At 39.7% G+C, this 27,394-nt stretch overlaps 2 protein-coding genes across 3 annotated transcripts in view; one reads left to right on the top strand and one right to left on the bottom strand.

The window, feature by feature from the left end:
• Window positions 1–611: 611 nt before the first annotated feature.
• Window positions 612–8,058, bottom strand: LOC145496891 (uncharacterized). The gene is made up of 2 exons (XM_081476663.1): window positions 7,565–8,058; window positions 612–3,867 (listed from the first exon to the last, which is right to left on the bottom strand). The coding sequence occupies exons 1-2, from the start codon at window positions 7,950–7,952 to the stop codon at window positions 1,829–1,831; spliced, it is 2,427 nt and encodes an 808-aa protein (XP_081332789.1). The 5' UTR covers window positions 7,953–8,058; the 3' UTR covers window positions 612–1,828.
• An 8,940-nt stretch (window positions 8,059–16,998) lies between these two features.
• Window positions 16,999–27,394, top strand: part of LOC145498734 (uncharacterized) — a 28,709-nt gene continuing 18,313 nt past the window's right edge. Inside the window, exon 1 of one of the 2 annotated variants that reach the window (XM_081478662.1) lies at window positions 16,999–17,882. The gene's annotated coding sequence lies outside the window, so the exon portion shown is untranslated. The other variant, XM_081478661.1, reaches the window with a different exon arrangement.

Below are 27,394 nucleotides of genomic sequence, written 5' to 3'. Positions count from 1 at the left end.
ATCAAGGGTTTTAGAGAAAAAGGTGAATGAAACACAGGTATCAAAAACCGTGTTCAGCCACCTTAAACCTTGGTAAAGGTATAATTGCTGAGTGAAAGTAAATTTACTAAGTGTACTTGTGTACAGCAAACGCTATCAAGATCCCAGAACAGATGAATGTCGGTATCAATAAGAGTTAATCATTCCTCTAAATATTATAACCAAAGTGAAAACAACGACAGATGGTCGAGTCTTAGTTACATAATAAGTCAAATTTGTCTCGCATTTTGATAGGTTTACTTACAATCTACCGGAGGACAGACATACAGATGACGTCATTAACATTTTTTTTTTCGGTTTCTTAATAATGTAAAACAAATAGATTCCATGTTGCCGTGCGTCCGTTCCGTAATAGATCACAGAAGACGTCAAAATGCGGTACGAACATCAGTGAAACACTCGGCTATCGCCTCGTGTGTTTTTGTTACTACATTTTGACGTCATCTGTGATCAATTACTGAACAGACGCCCAGGAACCATGGAATTTACCTGTTCAACTGACACGGAACCGAACATTCTCCCGATTTCCTTCGGTCCAGATTTCGGTCCAAAGGTGATATTCGATAAAATACAAAACTTATCGTTTAACATTTAATCTGCGTCAACGTTGGCTAGGGTCCTCTCTTCCTTTCTGAGGTTGAGAATCAGGATACCTCCGCTATATCTATGAACTACAATTGAAATAATTCCAAAAATAAACAACGCCTGTCTTCTGAGCTAATATCTAAAAATATTTCTATTAATAATAACTCTTCTTTTTTAATAATATATACTTACTGCAGTCCACGATTTCATCCTCTCCGAAAACTGGTCTGGACGTGGAGTCCATTACACTGAATTGACTGAAAACCAAATTCTCAACAGAAAAAAAAAGCTATAGAGTGCAGGAAACGAAAGGATATAAAACACACGTCTTAGAATGCTGTAAAGATTTTAAAAACGGCTCACATCAAAGTACATAGTTCCTTTTGGTCGTGAAACATTTCACAAGCCATAAAATAAGTAAAAATGTTTGTCTCTTATTGTGACATTACTGGATCATCAGTACAGTATCGTAAATTTTAGATATGCTGAAGATTTTGTTCTTGTCTTCTTAAAAATTGGAATGTTCGCGTTTCAAAGCGGGACTCCAACAAACATTGTTTCGTCCTTAAAATGCAGGAGCTGTTAAAAAAACAATTAATAATAGAATTTCCCGGCTTATCATTTAAAAATGCTCTTAGCTGAACTGTTGAATTCAAAAAGAAATACTCGGAGAAGAAGCACTAAAAATGCTCTCTCCTTCCCTTGACCGTCAACAATGCGAGCACTGACTATCGCGCGCACTTCGTTGACGTAAGAATACTTCCCGATTCTCATCTACCGACTAAAACACAGTCAAAGTAAAGGTATTGCCTCAGAATAACGTTATATAAACAACAAGTCATGTTAGAGACGTACCATTATTTTTTGAGGGCGGGGGGAGGAAGGGGTGGGGGGGGGGGCGAAATTTTTTGGGGCTTGAAAATTTTTTTTTCTTGCCTTTTGGTTGTGCATGATTGTTTTGGTGGGTAATAGCTTGTGCACTACTCGGAAATTTTTTAAGAGGACCTGGATGGTAGAAAGCATTTGTTCGCCTATTTTCTTTCTCCCCTTGCACGACTATTTTTTAGCAGTTTTTGCTGTGCAGGAGTTTATTTTTTGGAAAGTGGCAGCTCACCCACCCACTCCCTCTCAAGAAAATAATGGTACGTTCCTTAATAGGCAGCCAATGTGGCGAAATTTCTATCTTCTGTTTATATAATATTGATCAAATAATACCAATAAATGTCAAACTGTCATTGACACCCTCGTCATTGAATGTTTTGTAGAGACCCAGCGGCTTGCCCTCGTTATCAGTTCGAGTCTCCGCATATCTGTCGACGTCTTCGGTCAGCGTCACTTCCGACGCCGATGTGGAAGTCATTTCCTCGATACAAATATGTTCGCTGCTAACGCCGTCCGAAGGCGAACCGACATGCTGGTAGTAATTGTGGTTTGGATGAAGGACAGGTTGAAATTTAGCCGTTCCTTCTGCATGGTTTACGTCTCCGTTGCACACGCAGTTAGTTACTTTGTCATTGATCATGCTTGTGTCGTAACAAACAGGTGACGAGCAGTCATTTCTGGTATAGGGTTTCTTCTTTGGTAATAGTCCCGCGGGTTGGCCCGCGGGCTGTTTTGGCTGCTTTCGCAAGGGACTGCTGAGAGGAGTCCTTTTAGGAGACGCAGGCGAGCGTTTGACTGGTGTATAGTACCTTCCCTTAGGAGCAACTGTGACGCGCATCGCTGTACTCGGAGGAGCTGTATAGCCGGGAGTTTTTCTCTCCAACAGCTGTTGTAAAGGAGACTCGTAATGTGGTCCCATGGTTGGGCGAAAAGAGAATTGTCGATTTGCCAACCTCACAACCCCTGGCTCCGTGAAAGATTTACTTCGGACAACTACTTGACGATTTGAATTTTCTCTCAGGCGCGGAGTACTGTTTGGGGTGATAAAACTCCGGGGGGTACCCGGGGGTGACAGGGATCCCCTTTTCTTCCGGGGCGTTTCCTTCTTCAAGGAGTTGCTCCGTGAAAGCGGTCGTTGTTGTGTCGTATCCAGAGGTCTGACAACTCCGATATTACACGAACTCGGTCTAGATATGTGGATCGTTTGTCTGGCTGGTGTATTGCGAATGATATCGCCGTAGTTCATTCTCAGTCGCCTGTCCCAGGTTCCTGGAGCACTATCGGTCGAAATCTGCCGCGCGACTCTGGTACTTGCAGCGGAGAATGAATTGCTCCGCTGAACGGGCGCGGGGCGTTTTTCCGCCGCTGCGAAAGACTTACTTCTGGCAAGCTCCCGAGGTTTCGGAACTGTTTTCTTAGCTTCTCTTTTAGCGGGCTCTTCAAGCTCCTTATTAAGAACAGGGGCGAACAAAGAAGGATTATCCGCCGGAGCCGATAAAGCTCTTTTGTTTCTGAATTGAAGACGAATACTCCGTTCTTTTCTCGACAGAGACAGTGACGTGTCCTCTTGACCCGCGAGCGATGCGGGACACCGTGTATTAGTTACTTGAGGGGGAGGGGAGGGTGAGGGTATCGTTTGCTCCTGTATGGTCTCGGGTTTGGTCTCCTTCTTAGTGTCTTCAGACACTTCTGCTACAGAAAGCGTTTTTCCCTTGATGAAGCACGTTATCTGATCAAGCACACCTTTCTTCTGTTTCTTAGCTTTCTTAGTTGCTCCTTCGCTGCTAGTTTCGCTCGCTGTTTCTTCCAGCATTTGGGGCGTCGGAGGTTTGTCCTGGGTTCCTCGTTCTCCACACTTTGATTCTACATGATCAACTGGTGTTTTGCTGTCGGGCGTTTCCTCTTCCTTTGTTGAATTTTTAACTTTCCCATTTTCCTTGTCCTTTGCACTCTCTTTTTCTTTTTCTTTTTTCTTTTTCTTAGCTTTTTCAGCTTTGGCAGACTTTCCTTTGGAAATGACCTCGCACGCAACGCAACGAGATTCCTTCGCTCCATGGCCGTCGCCATTTTCTTTCGGCGCGTCCGCGGGTTTATCAAATGGACTGTGATTGGAAACGAAATACCCGTTGCCCGTGTGATAAATTTTCCGTTCTTTGATCAGAATTCCCAGGCAGTCGTGAATCACGTTTAGTTTGGGGACGTGTACATATTGGTATGTCTTGGCGAGATGTTCAGCGATGGATTGCTGTGTGGCTGTTAACTGGCTGCCATTAAGGGAGGCTATGGTCTCCATTAACGACATGGTCAAAGGCAGGAACGGTGCTTGTTGAATGACCTCCATGCCAATCGAGCTAACTGCACCTGTGGAAGGGCACAAATTTGGAGCAAATGAGACAGAAGAAAGAAAGAAAACTAACCATTGACAACAGCAGAGTAAAAGTTACTGAAAGCTCTGCTTAAAGGAGCTACGTCACGGTTTGCGCATCTCGAAAAGTTTAGCCTAAATTTTTCAAGTTTGTCGATTGTAATCCGCGTTAATCTTCTCCATCCTTAGCCATCCTTGTTCCTTTATCGTTTATTATGATCTCAAAATATCGTGACTGAGCTCCTTTAATTCAAGTCAAGCACAGAGTGGGCAAGCCAACATAATAACCAGACAGCAAAAGCATTAGATATTAATTCGTTAATCCGCAAAGTGTTTGAAACAACCAAGCTGAGGGACAGACGGATCTTAGTATACGATAGCGTTTCTGCTTAATTGAATGACGAAAAGATTTTATTTCACGTTCAGTGAAGGGTGGTTATAAAGGAAAGGAAGATTTAAGGCTACATAACACTTATGTTAAAACATTTTGCCAAGCTTTTCTTGCCTGAAATGTCATTCATCTCCCGCCCTCAGACTGAGATTTCAGGTTGAGACATTTCTCGCTATCAAAAGTGACTTAAAAATAATCACTTGTAATAATTTGGCCCGCCGGCTGCACCGATCCCAGTTTTTAAACACAATACGTGCTATTCTTAGTATTAGAATACCTCCCACATCAATAATGAGCAATTTTTTGGACTTGTCCTGTCGGCACGAGACAGAAAGCCAATTTATAAGCTAATTGGTGGCGTGTGATCACGAGCGGCAATTTGTGAAATATGGGCCAGTCAACTAACGAATATCATACGAGTCACAGCAACTTCAGCCAATCACATGACTTTGATTTTATTGTGAGCTGCCACCGCGTTCGTGGGCGCACTCATGGGAACAACAGACTGTTGAATTAAATTTTCCAGCTTTGGGGCGCGATGTCGCGAAAACTAGTCGTACATGCAAAATTATTTCCGATGGACATGGAATTGCGCGTTTCCAATTGAAGAACTTTTAACGAGCTGCAAAATTAACGAAATCAAGATTAATACATTTTGTTAGCAATTAAGATGTGTATTATCGTCGTGTATTAGGATGCACACGAAAACAGCCAAAGCGCGCGTCGCGTGAGAACGAGCGTGCGAGTTCGCTCGCGTGTAATTAAAAAAAGAGGCGAAAATTTATTTTAGTTGTGGGAAGTATCACCTTTCAGCGGAAGCAAACATTTTCCTGCCTTTTAACGACAAATTCCTATTTCGCCAATTGCATGCAAGGGGTCAAATGAAACTCGCTATTTTTATACTACATTGGTTAGTAGTATGAACTCATAGTTCGAATCCTCCAGCACAAGTTATTTCAAGCGAACAATAACGTTCTAAAGTTGCCCAGGCTTACCGTAATTGAAGCTTGGCAGATAGTAAAGAAATTAACCTTTGTGAATTAGATCGTTCAATTTGGCGAATCTCGATGTCAGTGACAGATCTGGCTCATTTTATAATAGCACTCAAATCCTTTATTTTAAATCAATTTAGTTTCTCAATAGGAGCCCTTCCTTTATTTCCATGTAGAATTAAAACGAACTGCACTCAGTACCCCCTAACAAACTGCTTTAGAAGTCCCATTTTCTAGAACGTTTCAATGAAATTACAGTTCAAGATAAGTTCACAAAAAACAAATAGGTAACGTCACAATTTAAAGAAAAGAACCATTTGAAACCGCGGAACAGTAGCGAAAGTAGCAATATAAACAGCTGTAAGCTGGTTTTCAGTTGAATGTTCGTTCTTGTGATTATATGTACAGTTGCGCAAAAACCGAATCATCTTAAGTTGTTGTTTTTTCTTCATCTGAGAGCTTCTTTGTTTTACCTTGTGGGATAGTTTCTTTTATTTTGTTTTGACCTAATGGAGGTTATTCTTTCCAGTTATTATGCGGTCCGCCCAAAGCTTTTTGAAAGCTCATGCATGGCAATATACAAAGGAACTGCTCGCTAAAAATAGGTCAGATAAGTTCTCTTTGAATAGAGAAAGAACTGGTATCTGGCAACTGTTTAATGTTTCTCGGGCAGTCATAAAGGTTTTAAATATAATCCTCCTTCAAAAGCTTTTCAACGATCTGGGAGACACTATCAATAGTGCAGTAAAGCCAAATGAACTCCACAGTTTAAAATCCGAACGAACACACATTTGAAACGCATGTCATCTTCAACGAAGGACTTCAAAGCACAGTTTGTTTTTCCACTTGTACAATGTTGAATAGCATTGTAAGCTCAAGTGTATGGTAATTTTTTTCCCGTTTGCATGGTTAGTTCAAAGAACAACACAAGTGGTTTTAACAGAACAAGGCTGTGTTAATCCTGCTATCCGGTGCAAAGACCTCGAAAGACCTCACCGTGAAGGCACATCCGGAATCTTTGAAATAGTTTGCAAATCACTGTGCTGCACTCAGCTCCACTCATTAAAACCACCACACGTAAAAAGAACAATGCGTTACCGAGCTATCAGCGAGATAATGAAAGAGAAGTGAATAAAAAAAGTGGATTTTTTTTTTCATGTTGTCCTTGTTTAAGCCGCTTTTTCAGTTGTCTTTCAAAACGTCAAAAACACAGTTATTAACTCTCCCGCGCGTGGTTAGCCTTAACTACTCAATTCTTTGCCATTTTTGAAAGCTTTCAACAAAAGAAATTACAAAGAACAAATCAACTTAACTTTAGCCTTACGGGGTTGGTGTTGTTTTGATCAAATTTGCAGATTGAAACTGTTCTGCAAATTGTTTATATGTTTATAAGAATCGACGCAGTTGAAGACGATTTCTGTAATTGCAAGGTTAAGTATCAGTTGAAGTTTTACGAACAGGTTTCTTGTTAAAAGATTTAACTGCTTCGGATTCCAGCTGAATGGCAACCGTATAAATACTATTTAATTGAAAACTTAACGCCTTTCTTCGCCACTCAAGCAAAACCCCCTTGTCAATTTTCTCTAATGGAAAATTCAAATTAGCAACGAAAAAGTAAACTTGCGTCGATGACGCAAGATTAGCTGAGAACTATTCTAGCAAAGTGTGTTTCTCGTTCTGTTGAAACACACTAAATTATTCATAGTTGTTATTTAAAAAGCGACGTTATAAAGGAAATACAGTTTTTCGATGCGCGCGCGATCAAAGATGAGCGAGCGAGACCATTCATTTGAACGCGTTTGAATTAATTAAAGAGAAGTTTCTGTAGGCCAAGGTTGAAACGGCAAAAACGTTCTAGCGGCTTTTATATTTGAGAAGAACCTTGTAAAATATTGTTATCCCGGCTTGTCGAGTGTTATCACTTGTATTGCACCTGTCCAGAATCACCTTGTTTACCAATAACAAAAGTAAAATACCTTACTTGCATAAATTCAATGAATTTCAGTTTATTTATAACAACTGGATCTGGGGAAGTGTTCGCACGAAGGCTAAATTTGTAGCTTGTTAGTCCCCCAATTTGACCACATACGAAACCGCCGAGGTACTATGGATGCAATTAACAAAAATAACATTTAGGAAAACACTTAGCTACAATTGAAATTTCGCATATCACTTTTCATAGCGAACGAATATTCCAACCTACATTGACCAATACGGGAAAGCCTTTTATCTCCACCGATGGTAATCAACAAGGCCGCCGGTCAATTCAGAAAATTGAACTCAATTTGCGAGCAATAAAACTGAACTTACCTATATCACGGATAATAAAGTTATCGGGGCTGCGCAGAAAATGGCGTCTCCAAGCTTCTTTGATGACCTCGACGTCTTCATGCGGTCCCTTGATCAGCAAAGTGAACGGAAAAATCCACCCTTTGAGGCGAATGTCGTCTAAGCTTTCAGACAACCTCGTTAGCATCGTCGAACGGTTTGCTTCCTTAAACTGATCGAATAACTCCAATCCACTTATTTGGTGCACAGGTTTTGAACGGTTATTTTCCACATCGTCTCCCTGTTTTGCATGTTCGCAGTGATGTTGCACTGCGGTTGACGTCGGTCGAAAGACAACCGCTAGTACATTGCTCAGGACAATCGAACATTTCGGCGTCCGGTCCCGTACAGACTTAGCGTTCGAACTCATCCCATCGAAGACAAATCGACTGCTAAATTCGAACTTTCCTTGATCAGCGCTTCGCGAACCAGATGAAGTTGGAACTGTGTTGTTAGTTTTGTAATTCACATATCTGTTGGTGGTTTACAGGAACTATCAATCAGGGCCCGCGATGCCTCAAACAAATGCAAATATTACAACAAAGAACGCAGCGGACAAGAACGTGTTTATGGATGACAAAAGCCCACCGACCCGATGGTTCATGAATATATTTATCATCACCGCAGATTAGCTACGAGCCTGACCAAATGGACATATGAGTTCAGCACAAGTCAAGCGGTCAAGTGGTAACCACATCAATAATTGTTCTACTTGTGATTTTTGTGCGTCTTCGTGGCGCCTTTAAGAAAATTATTTCACATTTATTCGTTGTTCGTGCGCATATGGCGCAAACTAGCATTCGCGCGCGACAGTACGCGCGTGCGTGTGCGCGAAAAAAATACGCGCTCACGCATGCATAGCATCCGAAAAAGCTTAACCTTGTTGAGGTATTGTCTTTTGAATGCTACCCCATAGTTAACTTCATAACAGCTGCTGGTAGACAGCTACTCTCGAGTGAAAACTGAAAGAAACTTGAAACTTTAAAACTACTAGTTAAGCCGCTTGCAACCTCTGCACTGTCGCCCCTCAATTTAAAGTGTATTCCGCGTGCAAGACACGCGGGCGCGTGCGTTCGCGTTGCTAACTGCCTGTGCGCAATTCTCGTTAAAATTGCAATCATGGTCAAAATTGTACTCGGATGACGCTACATTGCCCGTATTCTGCTCGGTAAGGAAAAGTTTGTCGTTCACAGATTTAATATTTTTATAGTTCATAAATTAATATCTGATCAGCTTTCACTAGGATGTCTCTGAATCATGGCAGTGCTAGCGAAAATTCCTTTTTCTGCTTGGGTAATATACGCCACGTTATAATCTCTGTTTTCCTTTTTTTATCATTTTTGAAGCATAACTGCTCATGTATCATGGTGGCATATAATGACTGCATTATCCAAAGTCCAGCTTTTAGAAATCTTGATAATATTGTAGTCTGTAATTATAATCTACAGTTTCTTTATCATTGGCGAGCCTCGAACTGTTTCCACTTTCTCAGTTCAGCATCATTCTATTGCTTATGTATAACCGGGCTTTATCGGTCCTCACTTGCGACGCAAGCACAAGCATAGACCAGCATAAGCATTAGCATAAGAAGCTTTATGCGCTAGTGGGGACGGCTGCGACCTAAGCATATTAAGCGTTCTTCTTTATGCTTACGCGTATGCTTCTGTCGGTGTTATGTCCACTGAGGACATGGCTAGGAGAAGCATAAAGTGCTCGCTGATTGGCTGAAAGTCTTTCACTTATATTTACGCTTATGCCAACCCCCCCCCCCCATCTCCGAGGGGGGTTACTCCCTTATATGGGCTATATAGTGGTCCCAAAGGGTATGGTTTTTCAGCCGTTTTGGTCATAAATAGGGTATCGATTTTAGCCATTTTGATCACTCATAGGGTCTGGTTTTTGCACTCTAGTCTTTAATTGGGCATGTCTTTTAGAAGCTACTTTTTTATCATTATGGATAAGACCGATCAATAAAAACCCTTCACGATGCCTTTAACGTCGGTCTAAACTAGGGAACTATAAATTATAAGGCAGGTCTGAAACAGGGTATTGATTTAGGGTCAGGTCATAACTGAGGGTATTGAAAATCGCAGATTTTGGTCATAAATAGGGTATGGGTTTTGGAAAGCGGACTTATGTTTATGCTTATCAGTTATGCTTGCGTCGCAAGTGATCTAGGACCGGAAGGACGCATACTATACCGAACCCGAGGGCATACAAGAAACTACATGATAAAAGCACAAGCAAGCTTTACTGCCCGGTGAAAGTGACATCAAAATTGTGTGACCAAACTTCAAAAATATAGTATGTTAACAGGAGCCATTATGGCTCCTGATGTTAAACAAACTTTACTTAGAAAAGATGAGATAATATTTCGCGCTTGGTGGGTGGGGGTTCGGGTTGACTTGCTTTGGAACTTAATAAGTAACTACGTTTGCGTAATAAACAGTTTTAAAAGCCTTCAACGTATTTTCTGCAATACCACGTTTCGACCCATTTTGTAAACTCGAGGTGGATAAGCCTTTGTCTAAAAAAAAATTATCAAACATAACTATCGCTTAACTTCACAGTAGACGAAAATGGCCGCCATCTTGAAGTGGACGCAAAAGCTTACTTTGCCCGCGGCGTAAAAACACTCAAATAACTGGAAGCATATTTTGATGTTTTCCTAGACGAGAAAACATATGTCCATCTATGTAGCTTGTGGAAATAAATGACCAGTCGCTTCTACAGAGTAGCTTTGTCAAATCGCGGAGAAAAGAGAAGACCCTCGAAATTCAAACAATCGAAATCTGCTGTCCTGACTAAAACCCTACGTGTAATTATATTTGAGGAACGATTGACGTCTTCTTGAACATGGCTGTGTGTTGTTTATTAAGTCACCTGACCTTGTTGACGTATCAACAAGGAGAACGAAAATTCCTCAAACCTTCTACAAAAATAGTCGCTCCAAAGTATCGTGATCATGGTTTTGTAGAAACTGTCTTTAAATGTTGTCTTTACTATAATTCCACCATCTGTAAACGTGTTCTTGTTTACAGGCACAAAAATAACATCGAACGAAAACATCGCCATATGAAGCTGCCTTTATCGTGGCGCGATCTTTTTACAGGATTGAAAGACTTTGAACTCTTAATTAGTGTTAATTCTCTAGGGTTAATTCTTTACCCCGGAAAATTGGTCAAAATTTCAACCGTCAGCTAAGAAATGACGCGAGTTTTTTTTTACATGACAACTAAGACTAGATATCTGCCAAGTTTACTGATAGCTCACCCTAAATTTAATTATATAATATGTCGAATGATTCTCGCATTTTGATTGATTCTTACTTATGATCTATTGCGGGACAGACGCATAGATGACGTCATGAACATATCTTTATTTCTTCATTACATAAAAAAAACAGATTCCATGTTGCCGTGCGTCTGTTCAGTAAAAGATCACAGAAGACGTCAAAATGTGGTCAGGTAAGAACATCAGTACCACTTTACATTACGGAGCAAGTACAATTGTAATTACGATTACATTAGCTCGAGATTTCTATCGCGTGATAGTTGACGAGGGCGCAGCCTGAGTCAACTATTGTGCATAGAAATCGAGAGCGAATAATCTAATCGTTTTAGTATAAATCTACTAGTCGTTCAAAACTTTATCTAAATCCTCTTCACAGACACTTCGAAAACGCAAAGAAGCGGTCGCCAGTTTGTTAACAAGCGCACACGGCAACGCTACTCACCATCTACAACGGAATAGATAGGAGAAGCGTAGCCAATCAGAGAACAGCATTCGTGATAGAACGCTGGTAGATTCGTACTAATACTGAACAGAGGTAGGGAAACATGGAACCTATTTGTTAAAGAAATCATTTGTTAGAGAAATTGCCCAAAATTTAACTGATAACTGGAAATCAAGCCCCTTATCCAGACCCTCTTTCTAGACGGAGGCCCACACAGGGTGCCCGGCTCCCTCAGCCTGATCCGGAAAGACTGTTCCAAGCTGAGGACAAGGCACTGATCCGTTTGACATGGTATATACGGTTAATATCAAACCAAATTGTACATCTCTATTGGTGTATGTTATTGATATGGACTTTTCGTTGATTCTAGACATACGGTTAGGCGCTGAACGAGAAACGTGTCTGATCTCTCACGGAGATTAAGACAAAAAAATAGGATCGTTGTGGTTCTAGAAGTTGTCTGGATTATTGGAATTACAACTCAATCATGATAAAGCTAATCAGCCCTTGAAGGCTAACAACTGACACTTTGACCAAATGTTCTAGCTCGTTCGCCTTAGAAGCAACGGGCTTCAGGGTGAGCCCTACCTTAATTAAGAAATTAAAACTCGTGGAGTTTCATTTAAGCTCCAGCTGCAAGGAAGAGTTTAATCTTTGTAGAAAAAAGCCGGACGTCTTGAAAATACATATGGGTCGCGCTCCGGCGCGCGGTTAAAATTACCACCTGCAAAGGCAGTTCAGTTCGTTGCGACAAATTTATAATATCTTGCTGACTGAAAATAAGCATATTCTGTTCAGTTGTCATATTCCTGGCGTTGATTACTGTTTTCTCCCGTGGTCGCTTTCTTCCAGCTATATTCATATTCCATGTGCTCTAGTCTACAGCTATAAGGGAGGTTTTCAGTCCATGCTCACTCGAAAGAATTTAATAAATAAAATATAAGAGGACTAGCTTTTGAAAAGCCGCTGATAAAATACTCCAAGGCGACATATCAACTCTTAATTAAGCCCCAAGAATGAGCACTAATTAGAAGTATAATCTCACCTTTTAAAAGCATCAATGTCCAAGCACAGTTAATCAGGCAGGTCACACGAAGATTACAGCAATGAAATTGATCATCAACAATTCAAGGGTGAAAATTCTCTGTCTCGTCGCACAATTAGTGGCAGCTCAAAGAGTGTATTAAATAAAGTCAAGATTGGAACAGGAATCACTACTGAATTACGACAAAAAAATGGCCCAGTTGTAGAAGAAGCATAGAAAATGCACGACCGCCAAAAGCTGACAAATCGAGCCAAATCGACTATTTTATAACCTCCGGCGGGGAAACCCTACGCCGCTTGGAGACTGGTGCCTAATGACGTCACTTCGTGAAGAGCACGTGTTGAGCACGTGAAGAAGGGGTTCATTTCAAAATTCTTAGGGACTAGTCATTTCACGTTGTTTTCAGTTTGTAGAAGACGGCTAAAAAAATCATAAGCGCACGCAGAGTCATTCGGGCTGTTCCGAAACATCCTTGTTTCCGTTGGCGTCATGGCTTGCACAATGACGCAAATGTTCCAGGTACGGCTTACCTCCCCGTGCGCAGCTCGAGGAGAAAAAAGAAATTGCGGCAAGATGTGTCATTCTTGAACTGAGGTCACGACCATATTAAAACCTGGGTTCCTTACGAAGACACTCAGTCGACTTGATTGGGCGTGGGTCAAAACAGAACTCATCATCAGTTTAAATCACGATTTCAGACCAAAACAGATATCGGATGAAAAAACATATTCCTGCAAAATCTTCCTGTAATTTGGAAACTCTCTTTCATGTTGAAACCACCACGTTCGTGCAAGGTAGTAAAAGATCTCTCTCGGGCTGCCCAAGGCCCAGACCCCAACCATAAGCAAGTTTTTATCACCATTATTCCGGCATAACTTCGATTCTTTTGCTTCACTTTTATGTTCAATGCCGGCATAATGTGTAAATCAGTCTACTCAGAACCTGACGGGCAAGCAGAAGAATTACGTGCTCTATACTAACCTAATCAGGAAACCAAACAATAATATACGGCAGAAACCGAGAAACAATGAACAGATTACACGCCTTGTTCATGTGCCTCTCCAAACACAATCACGTCCTTCTCATGATGTCATACCACTCCCAACCAATATAGATCTAAAGATAGACCTAAAACTTGACTGTTTTCTTTCCTTTAGAAATTCCGTCAACGTGCATAAAATAGCGCCAAGCTAGACTGAAGAACAAGAATATGGCCAGCGCAATAAAAAATGCACATTGAGGAGCCGCAAGCCACAGTCCACGAGAAGATCTGGGAAATGTACCGGGAAATGGTCCGCCAATGAGCCCCACCCAGGAAAGCGATCTGCGAAATATACCGCGACTGATCTCCTCTTAGGAAAGGATTCCCGCGGCCGCACGGACTACAAATCACTCCACAAACCTGACCACAAAACAAAGAAGCTATTGGCATGGACTGTTGGCATTGGACAGTGGATGAACGATATCAGTTATCAATAGAAACAAAAAATAAATATAGAGCTTAAATGAAAACATTGAGCTGTGACGGTCCTATTTTAGACAGTGTCGCTTATTTAAATCTAACCCAGGAAATAATATTATAATAATAATGAAATTATATACCCATTATAAGAAACTGTGTAAAATTAATCTTTATCCTGTTTTAATGCGTGGCGTCTGGTAGATATCGCAGGCAGATATTAGTTGCGTAAAGATCAATTTCTTTGGACTCTTGTTCTCGCGTTTTCTTCGCGCGTTCATCGATCCATATTATAAATCGGACGCGCTAACTAGCATCAGAGATCTTGAAACGTGACAAACAAATAAACCACCGAGGTTGGTTTACTTGAAAACCTGCTCTTTAACAATATCATTAATAAATTTTTTTTTTTTTTTTTGCAAAAAATGAAAGGCATGATTTTTCTTTGTAAATCATAAAATAATGTTTGGATTAAAGTGCCTATGAAGTAAAAAATAATTGCTGCTGATTTGAAAGGCTTTTCAAAGTAAAGAAGAATGGCGTTTTCCGTTTTGGAATATCTTTTTTTGTTTTAGAGATATTCACGCTTTTGTATTATAAGTGATGACGTCATAGGTGGTTCTACTAAAGCAGTTCAACACTCAATCAAAAATATCTCTAGAAATATTAAAGCAGTGTTCTTTAAACTTGGCACCAGAAATGTACATCACAAAAGAAACAAAATGACACCTGTCGTGCTGTCGCCATGACAACAGTTATGCCGCTGGTCCTGTTTTAATTAAAACGAACATTATCAGATTTTACCTTAAACAAGGATCATCCACTCCCAACAATCTAATGGGGAGAGTTAAGACAATATGGGAATCGTGTGTGTTCCCAGCAAAACCCTCTGTCCCTTTTCGAAGGGTTGCAAATTGGCATATTTGGTTTTTCACAGAAAGAGACTGGAACCAAAAGTGTTGCCATGGCAACAACACAGAAGGTGTCATTCTGTTTCTTTTGTGATGCACATTTGTGGTGCCAAGTTTGAAGAACACTGCTCCAATATTTCTAGAGATATTCTTGATTCAGTGTTTTACTGTTCAAGTGGAACCACCTATGACATCATCACTTTCCTCATTTGCATAATACAAAACCATAAATATCTCTAGAACGAAAAAAGATATTCTAAAAAGGGAAACGCCATTATTCTTTACTTTGATAAGCCTTTCAAAGAAGCAGCAATTATTTTTTACTTCATAGGCACTTTAAAAAAAAGACTGTAAAAGAGATCGAACATGTTTTCATTTCACGATTTTATTTGCGCTTCTTCTGTGGTCGTTATTTCCGGATCAGGGATTTACACCGATTTACACTGCGGTCCGAAAAGTTTTAAACAGCAAGCTTGTTTTGGCGTAGAGCTAGGCGCCGAGGGGACTTACACTCTTTTTTTATTATTATTTATATAAGAGTATTGTTTTTTCGGTCTGGGCTGAATATTCTTATTTTTCTGTCAATCAGGCTGGAAATATTGTGAATATTCTTCGATTATATCATATGATATTTCTGTTTTACTGACTCTGATGGCGTTGAAGTTATTTTGGAGCCAGACTACAGGCAATAAATTCTGGTATGACACACAACTTCTTGCAGAAATGTTATTAGCATCGAGTATACGGCTTGCGCTGTTTTTTTGGTTAGTTTTGCCGTTAGAGAGAAAGGAAGAATTTTATAGAGATAAATTTAAAACATATAACTGTTCGTGTTTACAAATTTGCAGCACACTAAATTATACTCTTTTCAAGATCCCAGCCTCGGTTTTAGTCTTAAAATATTCTTAAAATTTCGTACATTTCAGCTAGCTTCGATATTCTCATAAAATATATTTTTATGAAAAAAAGAGTGTAGAGATCTATGCTGTAGCATAGCTAGATGGAAAACGTTGCCATGGACTGTTGGCATGGTAATGACACCAAAAATCACATAGAAATTGTATCAATGATTGATAAAGCAAAACCAAGAGACCAATAATTAAGGCTCTAATGTTGGCATTGTGCTGTGATTCTTTGACACTGTTCCATTTTTAAAAATTTAATAAGCCGAAAGAATGTCTGAAATTGATATATCACAACTGCTTATGTTGTGTTTTTAACTGGGATGATCAGTCATATCTTCAATGATATATCTACTTAAAGACGGTGTAAACGTTTTTTAAAAAAAAGCATTAATTAATTTATATTCTGTTAAATTCTCTTTGTAATGACGTTTGCCATGTGACATCCCCGCACTAACTTACCCAAGGATCCTCAAAACTGAAAAAGTTCTTAAACATGGCAAAGTTTACATATCTCTTTTAATCATTTATTCTCGCATTTATTATTTTTCTTCGCGTGCTCACAGCTAGACAGAAGCGAACTGCGGGTCAGAATTCTTGAGACAGAAAAAACGCAACCAAAACTTTACATGTCCAACCATGTTCTCGACAAATCACTTAATCCTCACATTATTATATACTTCTTAAGTTCGGATAATTCGGGCTGAATATTTGCTTTGTCTTTTGACGAACTGCAAAACTGGACAAGGAATATTTTTTCCTTTGCGTTTTGAGCTTCTCATGATACTAACCCGAAAGAATGACAGAGGCTGTAACTTCAATTGTTACAGTAATTTATTAAGGCCACGCTAGCTGTGTCTTTGGCCGATGGAAACTTTTCAAAATTTCCTAGGAAGGTTATGAAGGTCACCAAACCTGAAAAAAGGTTCCCTAGTCTAAGTATAAAAATACTGTCTGCTCCCCCCCCCCCCCCAAAAAAAAATCATAAAAATAATCCGGGAATGTTTACATTTCACGATTCTTTAATTTTTTTTTTTTTTTTTTTTTTGGCGGGATATTTGCGGCTTGTGTATGGTCTCTTCTGTAGGTATTTATAATGTCTGAGATCGAGTATTATCTGCAACAGCCGTTAAAAAAATAAAAAAATAAAAAAAATAAAAATAATTTTAAAAAATCTGCAACAGCCGTTTTGGCGTGTAAGAGGCGCCGAAGTCCACTGCTCGGAAAGGCACTATAGTTCCTGGTGTAAGCCGGAGAAAACAAACTAAAAGCAAAACTTTGTACCCAGATGGGGGTATTCAAGGACAAAACCGACAGACTAATTTCCCCTCTCCACCCCACTATCAACTATAAAAAAAAAAAAACCCTCGACCCTACTCCCCCTAAAGTCCATCACAGTTTTCCCTGACAATTTGGGTGAACACAAAAACCATTTCCGGAGAAGAAAGATTAAACGTGATTCGCATATGCCCATTTCTTAGAGTGGTACAGACAAAAACACTTTTTTTATAGTAGTATGCTTAGACCACTTAGTGAAGGAATGTTCGCCGTAAACCGAATTAATGTCACAATGAGAGGGTGGTCTTGTCGGACAACCGGCTTTTAATTATCGCCTGGTAAGTGACAGTAGAATTCAAAGGTTAAAGAAATCCCTCTTTGATCCCGTTACAACATCAACTCCAAAGACAACATCCACTCCAAAGACAACATCCACTCCAAAGACAACATCCATTGAAGGAATTTAAACCTTATACTCTGTCTTCAGACTTTTCTACATCGCAGCATTTTGGTCCCCTCTCTTGGGCATTTCGCTGGAAATCGAAATTTTGGTATAGATGCACATTCCGGCGTAAGCGCTGCCGGCTGAGACAAATCACCCAGTCTACGAGAACATTTCTGAGCTTTAAAGGGGTCTCCACAGACGGAAGGATTTACGTGCAATGATAGCGGCTTTACCTCCCGCCAGTAAGTCACGAAACCGCTATTACAACAAAGGTTCGATACAAGGAATTGCGTCAAAGTTGAGTGTCGACAGACACTACCCTGCTGTTCCATATATACAAAGGGCAACTTGTTGCCTCATTGTCGATTCACACGTCTGTCCTGTAAGTGTTTTAAATACTTCCACCGTGTTGGTAAGTTAGTACACCGTGTCGTCTTGCAATTGCTATTCTTTACCGCGTTCCTTCGAGGAATCGTTCTCCTTGTTCAACAGCAAGGGACAGCTACATATTACCTCATTTGCAGGTAGGGAATGACCATTTTGTTTACTTTTCAATTTCTTGTGGAGCTTGTTCTAAAACTGTGCTTTTTACAATAAGTCTTTAAAAACAGATTTTCGGCTCCAAAATAAACAACACATGACGACGTAACGATTACAAGTTGTCGACCAATCTAATAATACAAAATCAATTAAGTTGAACTCGTTAAATGCAGGCATAAATTCTTCACAATAAGGAAACGACTAAACGATCAGATAGATTCTTTATCTTGATAGGGACAAGAGCATGGTCCGCTAAATTCCAACGAGTCGTAAACGGGTCAAGCCTGAACCATTCTTTCCATTTTTTTTTTTTTTTATTGGTAAATATTCTTGGTAAACTAAACAAAGGATAACGTGTCGTGTCAAATGGTCAAATGATTCATCATTAGGTGTGTATACAAGCCTGCGGAAAGAATTTTACGCGCTGTTCGATGGAATAAACCGTCACCCCAATGGGATATCGTACTTCGATTGATTGCCGCAGATTGCATTCTTTGATTAATTAAATGTAACATAAACTACTACTACTACTAATTCCTAGCTCTCTTCTGGGAGAATAGGGCCATAACATAAACACTGCAAGCAATTTAGCAATCATCATCACCATCATAATGTCAGGTGGGAGATCTTGGAGATCATTGCATTCCATGGCTAAAATGGCGAGACTGTAATTCTCATTACGCGCTCTCTTACATCTCTTTCACTGCTAGTTCTGAGAAATCAGCACAGCATCAAACCTACATCCCTCAGTTGATGATTTTCTCTATCCTTGTCAGCAATCTTCTTGACGACGTCCTGTTTATCACTTTTGAACAGTTTTTCTAACGTTCTCCAGGGTTGAAATTAAAGTTGCTTTGACGTGCTTCGGATTTTTATTTCCGGTCAAGGTAGAATGTGTCGTGACCACGTACAAGTGGAGGGGATCCCCTGCCGAGTGCATGGTGTAACAAACTGCAAGCAAACTATCTTCTAATCTGAAATCCGCGGGGAAAAACGAAAATCTGAGCACCATGCGGCTGCGAATAGCGCGTTATTCAATTCTAGGGGGTTTTAAAGGAATTTTACGCAAAAGTTTGTCCAATTCCGATGTGTTAGATCGCGTTTCGAATTCGACCACTTATGATGATACAATATACTCTTCGTCACCCGCAGACAAACTGAATTACGTCAACTGATCAGGCTCGCGAACCAATACATCATTAGTTCTAGTACTCTTGAAGAGACATGATAAGCGTCAGGTAAAAATGGCTACAACACGATGTATATTTTCTCATTTTTAGTATCGAACCGAAATACGTTAAAATCTTTAATATGACAATAATAACGAGCTAAAGCAGGAAAAAAAAAACAAAGAAAGAGTTCAATAGAACGAGGAAAACTTAGACGCACCCTATGAACAACGAACTTTGAACTTTAGGTTACTTTTTTCAAGATGTCCCTGATTCAGCGACTAAGCTGCCTTAAGAAGACTTTATCCCTGATTATAATCCTAGTGGTAGTGAGCAAAATACACGAAACAGTTACTTAAGGAGCAAAGGTGAACTTCTTAGCGACAAATAACTAAGAAAAGTGCCTAAAGTGTATACACATCACACAGTCACTCCGGATTTGGGACAAGAAGACCTTGCTTCCTCTTCAGGCACGTGTTGTTTACATTTACACCACTCGTGATTTGACAAAGTGAAGGTAAGAAGCAAAACGGCAGATGACATGGGGCAATGTTCTGTTAGGATATCATAACTAGAAAGAGCGATGTACAATTGTCAAGTGGGACTGAAGGATTTGGTTTCAAATGTGCTCAGGGATGCATTCCAGAAGTTTCAACTTTTACGCATGCTTAGCGCTTACAGTATGACTCAAGAATGACAGCTTTTGCCAACCTGTCATACAAACGTCGGGGAATTTGATGTGTTCCAGTCATGACATATCATGTCTTATTAAACGTGTTCCTCTCAGAACATTTTACCGCAGTTACTGCAAGGTCGAAGCGATGGAGCTATCCGGTTCAGAAACCATATGAACAAAAGTTAGACCGAGTATAGCCGTGCACGCTCTGACGCAGCTCATAATACGACGAGATATAACAACACGAGAAACATTGATCTCCGTTGCTCGTGTAATTCCGGGTGTAATTCGTCCACGTTCACTAGATTAAACTGAAATTCCGCCATGCTTTCGCTGTAAACTGGATTATGATATCAGACGCGCGAATGCATATTCAGTACAGTAAAATTTTTAGCCTTAAGTCTTTTAAAGAGATAAGATAAGACCTGTAGTTAAGAGAACATTATCTCCGATTATAGAACACTCGGGGATGCTTGGCGAAAATCTCGTTAAGAAACAAAGATGAATTTTTTCAGCAACAGAGATAAAGTTTTAAGAAAGTCAGTATACCATGCACAGTTAACACCACGAAGTTTGTACAGCAATATTAATTTTCCGCAAGCATACACCGTTTCGCTTAGGAGATATGTAAGAGGCGATCTTTTTGTAACATTTTTTCTAGAAAAGCAACTAGAGTAAAGTTGGAAACGGTTCCAATACTGCGACATTTACGAACATTTCAGATTCCTGGTCCTGCAAATGCCTGTGAATTTGACCTTTTTCCAAAAGGAATATCTTACTGAATATTTCAAGTATTCCCCTCATATTTGCCCAGCCCCTACATGACAGTTGCTTTCAATCCTGTCTATACGTTCGCCAGGCTAAATATGTAATCATCTCGATACTTTCATCGTAATCAAATAAGAAGATCATAGCATACCGACGTAGATAAAGATTGTGTCATACCATACCAAGATTGAGGTTTGTATCACAGATAGTAAGGCCGTTAACCAACTTATCTCCCAGTAATGGCACCAGCTCTCGACAATTAAGAGATAACAAAGTAATTTACAACTAAAATGTAGACCGTTATCTGAGTAACAACACAGTCTTGTAAGGGACTACGCATATCTGGTTAAGTTGGTCGTAAAAAACAGCCACAGCGTAAAATCATTTATACCATGCAATAAAAATTACATAAAGCCAATCAGAATAAGGAAAGCCGTTGATATTTGACGTTGTTACGCCCCATCATGCGCATTTTCCCCTCAACCGCTGTGCGTATGTAAAATAGATTGTGTTGCCTAAAGGTCCGTGTTTATACCGAGAAAATACAAGTGACTCGTGGGATATTCTATGGTATACCACTCGATAGCTGTGCATGATTAGTACATAACCACTTTTTGGTAAAAGTCAACATGGAAAATCCTCCCTTGATCATCGGGGTATAACCTGTTACTCAATATGGAGAGACTGAATGGAAAAGTGACCCATGCTTCACCTCTAGATCAAAACTATCAGTAAAATCTCTTAAAGGAGCTACGTTAATGTTTGCGCATCTTGAAACGCTTAGCCTAAATGTATCAAGTTTGTCGTGTGTAATCCGTTTTAATCTTCTCTATCCTTAACCATCCGCCTTCCTTCATGGTTTACTATTATCTCTTTGGTGTTTTTCTATCTTAGTAAACTACTATTTTCAGGTTTCCTCCAATTTAAAGGTAGTTTTGTACATGGACAAAATGACTCAAACTGACGTGAGATCTCGAGCTCCTTTAAGAAGTAATCTTAAGATGCGCTCAAGGATAATGTTCTATTCATTACAGTCGTTATTAGTCAGTAATTATCTGAGAAATTTTAATTTCCTTTTAATGAAGAACACAGTTTCGAAATCCGTCTCAGTGTTGCTCATCGTAGTTTCTTTATTTCTTTGTCTGTTTGTTGCTACTCGTTTGAACGACTTTAGAAACATGTTCACATGGCGGCCAATTCAAATGAACACATTCTTTAGCTAAGGTCTCAACAAGACGTCATGACTTCATCTACGCTTGCAAAACAATAATTTCGATATAAGGACAAAGAATAAGAGTCAAATGTCTCAAATACATGATCAGTATTCACTTCCATATCTTCATCCATCTGTCGCAGACATATTAGGGAATCCTTTTCATATTACGGTTGCCATGGTAACAACATAACCTGTTAAAACACCCTTATTTTAGTTTAAGTGCTTATACGCTCAAAAACGAGCTGGGTGACCATCATCTTTTATTTTGGAATTGGAATCAGCATATTAAGGTACAACTTTGGCAAAGTTCAAAAACGTATATGGGCGGGGTTCAGAGCCACCTTAATTTTTTGAAAACCCTTGCTTATTCATTCGCGAAAATAGTTTACACTGAGAAAACCCCGAATTATTGAATGAAATATTTTCAAGCTAATTTTTAGTCGGTACTTCATTTAACGTTGGAATGTCACATAACAAGCCAAAAAGGCGACTGTTCGTAAAACGCAAATATTCAGTGTAAAACTAAACAAAATCAAAGTTTTACTAGCCAATTTAGCAATTTCATTTCTTAATTAGTCACCAACGTGTGTGGCAGATGTCTGGCTCAAAACTATGGAAACCCGAAAAAAATTCGGATACTCTCAAGCATCAGGCCATTGAAACTGACTAGTTCTTTATCCCAACGAAAAATATCCGTAAATGGAGACATAATAAAACTTTGTTAATGTTGAAGCAAAGAGTTGAGTTGAATTCACAGTAGTGTCTAAGTTATAATGGCATTTGATACAGGAATTTTTGAAACAGCCCCCAGTTTCATTTACGCAATGTAATTTCGATATGGTTGAATTTCTTTCGTTATCTTTCTTTGAATTTTGTTCTTTCATTAATTAGCTATTATCTAAACGTAACTTTATTTTCATAGGTCCTGTTACCCAAGGATTTTTTTTGTCAAACATGATCGCAGTTTATGTCTTTAACAGGTTTATGAGAATTAATTTGACGCTAAATAGTCATTTGCTAAAAAAAAATAAAGCTCAGGATCGCTTAGCTTGGGGATTTCTCAACGAGAATGTCTCGACATGAAAATACAAGTTTGTCACTGAGAAGTGACGAAGGAGAACACGGCCATAAAAATCCATTAATTGGAACTGGGAGCTAATTTTGGCAGCGATTGGGTAGTTAAAAGCGCTTAATTGACCTAATCAAGCAATTCGTATCAACAGTGTATTCACAGCTCTAGATAACAGCCCAAAACAACGGGTTATGTTTCGTTGAAAGCGACCCGGATACCATTAATTGAACATTGATGTGCAAGGCCGTTAACTTTGGTAATGCAGCAAAAAGGCCACACAAAGGCTGACAACATTGTCGTGGGCTTTTTTGTGCAGGAATGTTTCGGAACCTTACCTGATCGTTTGATTAAGTCTTTTAATTTCCGGTTTATCATTTCAATAGTGATGATTAGCGAGGTCTGGCTTTGCACCCAGAGTCAAACGCTATCAGCTGTTATCATTCAAATGAAAGCTACTGAGCAGAACGTTCCCGTAGTGCAGTTTATTATGTCATGCAAGGCCATGCTAGACCTCGTGTTCACGGATTTTAGCAATTTTTCTTGGACAATTCTGTCCAACGGGGAAAGGTGCAATGAGGTTAATCCTATGTGAAGCACCAACCCGTGAGACAAGGCTAGACCACACGAGAACTCCGTGCCACTCTTGGACGAGAAGTGTGTGCATGGGTTCTTTAAACGTTGACCATGTAACACTGACGATGCAGGAGGCGGAACCTACGGTTTATAGTCCTTATCCGAGAAGACTCGAATGTCTAACCATTTGTAGATGTTATTACAAAGGCAGCACATTCTCTTCATTTATTTGAAGACCCTGAGTGTTGGTCCAGTCTGGGCGGGCAAGAAACCTCGACCTCCCGCGCGGTAGTCAGCTGCTCTACCAACTAAGCTAAACAGGTGGTTGTTTTCAAGTTGAACTCTTTGGGAAACTGAAGAGTGAGACAATGAAAGTTTGTTGGGCATGGCACCCGGAGGCTTTACGCGAGCATCGTTTTGTAACAGGGCGTTTTAATTAAAATGCTTCTTGGAGTAATCGTCATTGTTGGTGTTAGAAGGTCCTCAGTCCATCGGGAAGTCACGAGTGACACAAGTCCACATTACAAAGCTTGTTTGCTACAGAGCTTATACTAAAGAAAACGTTATCACCCCATAGTTGTTAAATTCGTTTAGCAGCGCGCAATGCGCTAACACTGTTTTGTCAAAATACATTACGAGGTCGACAACACTGTTTCCTGCTTAAAAACTGGAGGGTTCTGTGCATCTTGAAAAGTTTAGCCTAATTTTTGTAAGTTCGTCGTTTGCAATCCGCGTTAATCTTCTCCATCTAAGACTATCCTTGTTCCTTTTTGGTTTATTATTATCTCTTTGGTGTTTTTCTATCTTAGTAAACTACCATTTTAAGTTTTCCTTCAATTTTAAGGTAACTTTGTACATGGCCAAACTAACTAAAAGAAAACGTGACTGAAGTCTGAGCTCCTTTAAAACGGAACCTCTACCGCATGCAGGAGCTTACAAGTTATGTTTCCTAATATTTCATAGAACAACGCATGCTGTTATGGGCGATAACTGCTGCTCATAACTTTGCGGAGTTTCTTCAACATTTGGAGGGAAATTAAATCACATTCCACCCCGGCTCTACCTCCGTCCTCGCCTTCATTCACCCTAAGGCGAAAAAACCAACTTAGCAATAAATTTTGCAAATTCAATTAAATCCAGTCGAGTCTATGTAAACGAAATTTGATGAATATGAGAAAAGAAAGACCGAGATTTGGTTACAATTTCGTAAGAAACAAACGCAGTCATTTTAAGTGTAGTGACATGAAAGGTCAATCTGAATGGACTCTTCTTTGGCAAAGAAGGTACGTGAAACCCTTACTTTTTGCCCATTCATTTTATTGTCCTTTTGATTTCGTTAGACGTTAAAAACGTTTGCCTCAGGATCAATTACTGCAGGGTATGTCAACCAGGTTTAGGCAAAGTGACTACCATTACAGACATCCAACTAACGGAGGTGAAGGATTTAGAAATTTTAATTTCATGTTCTGTTTGCACATGAAATGTTGTTCGCTAATTTTCGCTGTTCATGTATGTTTGCTGAGTTCGCTAGGCCTTGCAGAGTCAAATACGTGGGGGAAAAAAGCCCGACTCAACTTCACAACTGCAGGAACTCAAGTAGCGGTGATATCTGACAACATCGATCGATTAGCAATTCATTTAAAACCATGGTCCAAAAGAACGTACAAAGTTCGCATCCTGATCATTGTAGTGAAAACCACAACAATTTTAAATTTGCGACGCGGAGTCGCCTAACCAATCCAGCCGGGAATATTTCCGTGCCTGTCCGTGCTTGTCACCTTCTCGTGCCCAGATTGCCTCGTCCAGGACAAGAGTCCAAGGAATTACACGAAGCTAACGCAAAGCGCGGGAAAACGTGTGCGGACGACTCACGATTGGTTAATTTTACTTCTGATTGGATGAAAAAGTGGCGACAGTTCAGATATTCTGGTAAAAATTACTGTTAAAATCTGAAAACTGATATCTAGATTTTTTGTAACAACAGTATTATGCGAGCTCAGACTTTCAACCATCAGAAATATTCAATAATCATTTAAGCACGACAACAGACCCGGAAAAAATAAAAATGTAAAGAATACATTTTATAATATCCAAATTTGCGAAATTTTAGGAATAGTTTCAGAATAAACTCGAGGCTGAGATTTGAAAAGGATATAATTTCGTGTGTTGAAAATTTGTTAAGTTCTTAACTAAACAGTACAAATTCTTCCTTTCTTAGGAAACGGCAAAAAACTAGCCAAAAAAAAATTACAGCACCAGCCATATGTTCAATGCTAATAACATTTCTGCACGAAGTTATGTGCGTCATACCAGGCTTTATTACTGCAGTCTGACTCAAAAGCCATCAGAGCCAATAAAACGGAAATGTCATAAACTATAATCTAAGAATATTCACAAAAATATTTTCAGCCTAAAATCGGCAGAAAAATAAGAATATTCAGTCTGGGCCGGAAAAACAATATTCTCATTAAAAAAGAGTGTACACTAAGGGACTGTGAGCTACACTGATTCTCTTGACTACACTGATATACACCAAACATATCATGAACCTTTGTCATGATCTAAATTCTTGATTACTTATCTGATTTTCGCCATGCTGAACGAATTAGCCACTGGCACCTGGTTTGAATTCAAGTCCAACAACACAGTTCACTGTGTGTTTTATTAAACAGGGCGAACTCTTTGATACGCATTTCTGGCATGACCAGTCAGATACTGACATCACCAACAACAATTATCACCCATCTACACACGTTAAAAACCGCACCGAGCACAGGAGACGTTTGAACAGATCAAAGCATCTTAAAAAAAATTGGATAACTGACTGAGCTCTGACTGAGCTACAATGATGAATGCATGGATGACCGTGATGAATGCATGACCTTGAAAACGTATGTCTGATAAATCGCCTAATCTAATCCCCATAAACATTCCATTGGAAAAGAACTGAAAATCTCGCCATACTTAACTCGATCGGGCGAGGAATCTGCTAAGACATGACCACAAATGCAATGTATACAAACTGGAAACCTCCCCTAATAGAAGTTTGTGTTTCCGTTGTCCTAGTACTGTGTGCTCCGCCACACAAGGAGAGCGACTAAGAATAGTTACCACTGCACCAATGTAACATTTCACTATCAAAACACAGGGTAGATTAGCTAGAGAATGTAACGACACAAAGAAATAAAACTCGTAATGAATACATGTTGTTGTTTCAGTGTTTTCGTTGGAAGAGGCTTCCTACCGGCTTCAATGCATAAACGTCATCCCTTTATAACCGGGCACCCCACGAGCACTCGACGAGCTATCTATCAAAACGTCAACGCCCTGAACTGGAATGTGTTAAAAGTTATCACGGTAAACAGATTAGTTTTGCGGTCGGGCAGCCAATCACAACCATGTGGCGCATGAATAATTGGATTTATAACGGCACATTCTAGGTAGACAAGTTTATCGGAGTTCAGGACTGTGCGAGATGGAAAACATCTTCAACATAAGGGCTTTCAACACCAGAATTTGATACAGCTCAAGTGCAACAAAGCACAATAACATCTGAAAGCTGAGGTAACTCAAGTTTTAGGTTCTGTTTAGAAAAAGTGAATTTCCTTACATCAATGGTCATTGAAATTACAACGGAATTTGCAGACGTTTCGTGGAAGAGCCCGTATGGATTTTTTGGTTAAAGAACTCTTTACAGATTAATTACTGTTTGTTTGTTTTATATAGCTCTCAACACTGGTTACTAAAAGGTTAACGTCTGTTGTGTCACCCTGAAAGTTTTACAAATATCTTGTATTCGATGGGGCCACATTGCTGTACGTACGTATTCGGTCAAGCACAAACTACAGCTACAATCATGTTCAAAATACAGATCAAATTCGCGACACACGAGTCTCCGAAATTCGAGGAGTATTTTCCAGTTTGTTAAAAGAGCTTTCTCCCAGCTAGATTACGAGAAGTCCTTCTTTCGTTTAGTCCGAGTCGAGCGGGACCATATTAGCGAAAGAGGACTTCTCGTGGAT

Source organism: Orbicella franksi, chromosome 9 (genome assembly GCF_964199315.1).
Source record: "Orbicella franksi chromosome 9, jaOrbFran1.1, whole genome shotgun sequence".
Lineage (NCBI taxonomy): Eukaryota > Metazoa > Cnidaria > Anthozoa > Scleractinia > Merulinidae > Orbicella > Orbicella franksi.
This window is presented reverse-complemented; position numbering and strand designations above follow the sequence as displayed.